Raw genomic sequence first — 6,056 nt, forward strand, 5'->3', positions numbered from 1 at the left:
ATACATAAATCAATTTGAAGTACAATTCATACATCACCGAAGTTACATAAGCTCTAACATCACCGACTCAATATTCTCGACTGCTAAAAGTTCAACACGGAAGCGCCTAGCAAATCGTCACGAAAAACATAACCTATATGAAATTCGTATCAACCGATAATCACTTTATACCTTCACACACTCGTTCTCGGTCTTTTCCACAGAACACTAAACACAAATCATTGCGCCACTTCATTTACTGATTATCTCTCACACGAAACATCTTTCATTTCTGTCAAACAAAACATTGACTCGTTCGTGCATCGAACCAAACAATTGCCTTGAGATGGCGTATCGAGGGCTCGTTACAATGATGCCAGCGCTCGTAGTAGCAGCGGAAACGTAGTTCGTTTGACCAGTATCGCGATGCTCGGCGAAACTGCCCGAATTCCTACGAACACTGAACGACCAATCGGAAAGCAGCTTCCTCCGTTCACGTTCGCGAGTTGAGCATCTCCTCTGTTCCGGGATCCGTTGAGTGCAGCGTAACCGCGGCATAACGCGCTTAATGTTAAGCTCCGACCGTCGGATACATGGGTGTGGCTGGCGCGAATCTATGGGAAATGGCAGAGGTTAGAAACCGTGCACGACGAAGCTTCGACCAGCTTATTGCGCGCGTATGCACGGATCTGATACACCAGTTGCTCGTATAGAGCGTTACATGGCATCCACGGTGCTCACTGCGGGCAAAGGCCAATTCGAGTACAGGCACGACGGGCCAAGAGTCCTCGTCTCTTTTAGAGCATCGAGCCGAGGCTGATGAGAAAGTACGACTTTCCCATAGGCAGCATCCTTTCGGATCGCGTCTTGATACAGTACGCGACTTGCTTGATTAATTCTTCTTCTTTTTATGATGCGTTTGTGGAGAAATTGATGGAGAGACTTTTATACGTACCACTGGGGCGCTTCGGAATATTTTCTGCGTATTTGAGGTTAGGTTATTGGGACGGAACGAATGTCGGAAATATGAAAGTTGAAGTATTTTTTGAAGCGCTGTATTAAACGGAGTGATTTATTTTCATTGACTGTTTCGAAATGGTTACTACTGATTTTCAATTTTTCTCAAGTTTCTTTTTTAACAATGGGCTTGAAAAGAAACGAGTATAGCGGTAAATGAGTAACATTGTTTATAATACTATTGATATAATCTACTTATAATTTGAAAATTATTAGATGATTAAAACTGGCGAGATTTTTTAAGAAAATGTTAACAATCCTGAGTTAACCTAAATGACTCGCGATATCAAGGCGTACGAAACTAAATAAATAAATAAATATATGGTATTTTCGAACCGGAAATCCAATAGTATCACTTATAATAATAATTTTCGATTATTTACAAGCATCGAGCCGAAAATCTAATGTCTGACAGACGTCGCCAAAATAACCTAACTTTGGAAAGTTTCTGACAATGAAACGTAATATATTTTGGCGCCGATTCGTGTAGAACTGGTTCCTGTTTGTGGCATCATGAATCAAAATGTTTACTTAAACATTCTGGAAGATAATTCGCGGAAAGGTGTTAATTAATGTTCGAATTACGTTAGGGTATCGTTGGAGTGTGCTGGCACTATGATCTAAGGGTACCATTACCGTTCTAGCGACCTTATTAACGCGCCGCTATATTTGGTGCTTGATATATCGTGTTGTATATTACGGTTTGTTGTATTATTGCGTACGGTGCAGCTTGTGGGTCTCGAAGTGAGAGTTGCTCGTAGTAATTGTTCAATGATACGAGTTACCAGGAAACGCTGCATAAATGTACCTCAATTTTTGTTTTGGATCTGGTACGGGTAAGAACAAATGCCTTTTTTCTTGTTTTTCGTACTTATGCAACGCAGGACGGATATAATATAGCAATTTAAATTTTCGAGGGGCTAAGGAAAGTGAGCAAAATATTAATGAGAGATATTTTAGTTTGCTATTATGTAAATACTTATACCATATATATATAATTATACTGAGTAATATATATCTATGTACTTTCATATATTATTACATAAATACTTATTGCATATTAATATATGGTACAATTCTATATACATATATTAATATATTAAAATATATTTATATTATATTGTAATATAATTATAATATACTATACTGTACTTTATACATTAATATTAGTTAATTATATATTAATAGTTGAATTATAGTTGTATAGTACTGTATATTCATGTAGTATTATACTATCCAAATATATTATGACAATTCATATGTAGATATTTATAGTGTATAAATCTCTTATATAGCGATATTAATTAAATAATATGTAGCAATAAACTTTCATTCTCAATTAACTAACTCGAGATGGAGGTTTATGGATATATATTATTTAATTTACAATATTAATAAATACTTATACCATGTGAACAAATAAATTAAACAACTGAAGTAACTACTATACAAGTATATTGACATCATATACTACATAAAATATACAAAGTTGCAAAATACATATACAACTATGCTGTTACTCGCAATTCAATTTTCCACCTAGCTTTAAAAATTGTTAACGTTCCACTTTGTATACTCAAGGTGATACCCAGTAAGTATAAGATCATACTCAATTCACCGTCCTTCCCTTTTCCACTCTCAGATTATTCCTATGTCTACATGACTCCATTAAATATATTTCTTCATAACCTAATCACTCCATAGCGATTGAACACTGATCTCCTTAAATAACTCGAAGTGAAAGTAAGGCAACGTTAAAATAGCTCTGAAATCATAAAAAAAACCCGTTTTCATTACAAATACTATGCCTTGACTGACCAATAGCAAAAAAAAAGAATAAAGAAAATCCTCTATCATTCCTCGCTTTCCGTCTGCAACATTATCTCTGCGTATCGCGTTTATTAATAATACGTTATCAAACGACTGTATGCAAGAAGCATCCAAAATTCCGAGACCACCGTGCAATCCATGGATAAAGCAAACCTCGATGCGATAATCTGCGCCAGAGAAGTGATTAATAAACAACAAAATCGTGTAAATTTCTTTATAAAAATTAACTTAATATAATTAATTAACTCGGTTCGTTCTTACCAGTGGCATTAAATTTTGCAAGCGAAGGATATACCGAGCGTGTTAGGGCGATTTCCATAACTCCCTTTTTTCCTTTATACCTCGTTGATCCTTTTGTTCTGTTCGTGATCTCGATTCCGAGTACGCGTTTTAGGGTATCTGGCTAACGTAATCGACGGCTTTGTGTACGTGGCTTCAGAAGAAATTGATGTAGAGGTTAAGTGAAGTGGAGGGGGTAAGTGATTGCAGCTCAGTTCTGACAAGTTGTAAACATCGTTCAAATTTCTGCTCAGATTTCTATACTTGGATTAGATATTCTTCATTCGTTTTCATGGTGCTGAGCCTTTGATAGAATCTCTGCTGTTCCTATCTATAGGAGCTGGTGGAAATTTGTCAGGGTTAATAACAGTGTTTAAAATTGGCTAATCCAAGATAATAATGAATTTTGATCTTGAAACCTGTGTTTCAAAAAACTTGTGTTTTCTATCACAATTATTTAAGTGAATTTTAGGACACCCTATATATCTGAATTGAGAGTTGAGAGCTCGATAATAGTCGTCGATGTTATTCGCCTTATCCTCCGCTATTAACGTGTCGTGTTTTGCATCTGTGATAACTGGACTCGTTTGATGATTATATAATTTCTGTACACGATAGACCTTTTAAGCTGTACATGTACCTTAAGGTTGTGCACAATAAAGTATCTCGCATTCGAATGACACGGAGTCAAAAGGTTAATCAATGCTCAGACAGCTGTCAGAGAAACGAAACCGAGAAAGTATGTAAAAAGCAAGACTAAGAGTGAGTTAAGATCTAGAACTGGATTTCTCTTTGTTCGTGATGGAAAAGGTTACGATTGATTACAGTCCTGAGTACTAATGGAACATGTAAGTACTAATGGTCGATACGAATGAATTGCGTAGTGATAAAGCAACGATGAAACAAAGCAGTACAGAAATAAGAAATTCAAAAATTCTATAAAACGTTAGAAAGTTAGAAATTTAGGAACTTGGGAAACGTAGATAAATCTGTGTGTCGAATTCTAGAGATTAATCTAAGGAATTAAAAAAGTTAAAAAACTAAATAATTTGTTAACTTGGAAAATCTATGTACAATGCTGAGGTCACATAATTAAAATTATAGAGGGTTAAATTGAGGGTTAAATCACAAAATTGAATTTGTAAAGAGTAGAAATACACGTAACCAATTTTTAGGTTATTTAACACGAATTACAAAAAAAAAATTCAGAAATTATAAATTTATTAGTAATCGACTTATGCAGCTTAAAAATATTAAAAAATTTATACGTATGTTTTAAATTCCGCGATTCAGGTTCGCGAAAAATGTATAATTCACGATCAGTATTATGGAAATATACGAAAACTATAGACTGCTGAACGTCGAGTTGTAATAATATCCTGGACTCTAATAGGTTAGCTTCTATCAATAGACATTTTTCGATCAGAGGCACTCCTTGGCTAGGTATTATTAAATGTTAAAACCGATTTAATTCATCTTGTCTATGCTAAACGCGATACATCTGCATCCTTTTCATTGCAATGAATCTAACTCGTTATAGCTAACCTATTTAGACACCTCACCATACATTAACTAAATATGTACACAAGAAACTAACAAATCACATTCAATTAAAATTTATAACACAAACATTAGTTAACAGCCGAACACGTGAGCCTTACAATGATTAACTTTTATTTTTAACCTCAAAAACTACTAAAAGATTAAACTATGTATCTGGATAAAATCTCTTAGAATAACTCATGATGAAAAAGGTTAAGGTAATTTTTACCACGCTTACTTATTATTCCTTACATGATAAATATTAAAAGACCAATATAAAACACGATTGTGGTAATTAAAAAGCAATAAAATTCCCCTAATGGAAGAGGTGCTATCAGAAAAGAAATCATTGTCCACATAACCTACCAGCTGATTTAATTACGCGATTAATTCGCTTGCGTGTTTCGTATCTCGATTCGTAACAGTAATATAGAACTCAAAACCTCTCACCGATTGTCAAATAAACAATTTCTTCATGAAGGAGAGAAACATCTGTAAATGATAAATCAACTCGTTTCAGCTGGCTAGACACCGCCATGTTTCCCCGGGCAGAGTGTTTCGTCTTCCGAGCTCAGACGTCAAGAAATGTCCGGATTCACTCGTTCCCCTTCCCTTCACTCTTTCTACTATAAAGCCGAGCTTTTACGGCCAACTAGAATTAGCCGTTTACCCCCTTCGTCCAGCCCGATTCACCTGGCAAACAATGCACGTGGCGACAAAATACTGCGCGAACACTTATGACACTCTTCCTCTTCTCGTTTTTCTTTTCAGTTTCTGATAAATGCTACTGTATCCTGAAGGTAGATAAGAAACTCGCGCAGCAAATTAACGCGAGATTACTTACCATTGGGAGAGTCAGAGACACCGAAAAAATGTTATGGAAAACTATCGAGCGATACGATCACGTTCAATGTAGTTTACGCTGGAAAACACCAGGCGGCGCGAGGACGCTTTATTTACTTGGAGGATCAGTACGACTGCGAGGGCGCTACGGTATGAGTTCAAACGTGTGTTGTGGCGAGATCTAGTGGCATTTTTCAATATAGAAACAGTGTGAATTCTGACAGTCAAACGGTTAAGGTGCGTCTAAATCTTACATGCATTTGTGTCGACCACTGTCGCGCAGTTGCATGGATAAGCAAGTGTATCGATTCTGTAGCTTTACGATCTCCGTACTTTCTTAACATTCTTCTTTTCCTTCCTTTATTTTATTGAGACCTTGACTGCTTTTCTAGTGTTGTTTTAATAAATCATCTTTCCATGTGCTAGTACAAAAGCATTACGACATAACCTTTTATATCAAAAATGGAAGTTATAGGTAGAAAGGGTAGTTCAAAAAACACATTAGATTGTTCATAATATTTGTACTGTTTTTAAATAAGAAAATTACCTTCTTTTGAAAATTTTGA

General features: G+C 35.6%; 1 protein-coding gene across 2 annotated transcripts; it reads right to left on the bottom strand.

Moving 5' to 3' along the window:
- Window positions 1-2,540: 2,540 nt before the first annotated feature.
- LOC108549443 (uncharacterized) lies at window positions 2,541-5,570 on the bottom strand. Of its 2 annotated transcripts, XR_001890322.1 has the most exons (3): window positions 5,492-5,570; window positions 3,088-3,445; window positions 2,541-2,993 (listed from the first exon to the last, which is right to left on the bottom strand). XR_001890322.1 is itself a non-coding variant. In XM_017902813.1 (2 exons), the coding sequence occupies exons 1-2, from the start codon at window positions 3,143-3,145 to the stop codon at window positions 2,686-2,688; spliced, it is 366 nt and encodes a 121-aa protein (XP_017758302.1). In that variant the 5' UTR covers window positions 3,146-3,851; the 3' UTR covers window positions 2,541-2,685. The 2 variants fall into 2 exon arrangements, 1 of the variants encoding a protein (XP_017758302.1); XM_017902813.1 differs by lacking the exon at window positions 5,492-5,570 and having other exon boundaries at window positions 3,088-3,851.
- Window positions 5,571-6,056: the final 486 nt, after the last annotated feature.

Source organism: Eufriesea mexicana, unplaced genomic scaffold (genome assembly GCF_001483705.2).
Source record: "Eufriesea mexicana isolate 0111107269 unplaced genomic scaffold, ASM148370v2 scaffold2021, whole genome shotgun sequence".
Lineage (NCBI taxonomy): Eukaryota > Metazoa > Arthropoda > Insecta > Hymenoptera > Apidae > Eufriesea > Eufriesea mexicana.

Excerpts from the sequence above, each read along its gene's own strand:
- LOC108549443 (XM_017902813.1), bottom strand. The coding sequence starts at position 3,145 with ATGGAAATCGCCCTAACACGCTCGGTATATCCTTCGCTTGCAAAATTT. Across the intron at positions 2,994-3,087 it reads TGCAAAATTTAATGCCACTG|ATTATCGCATCGAGGTTTGC; the intron begins GTAAGAACGAAC and ends TCTCTGGCGCAG.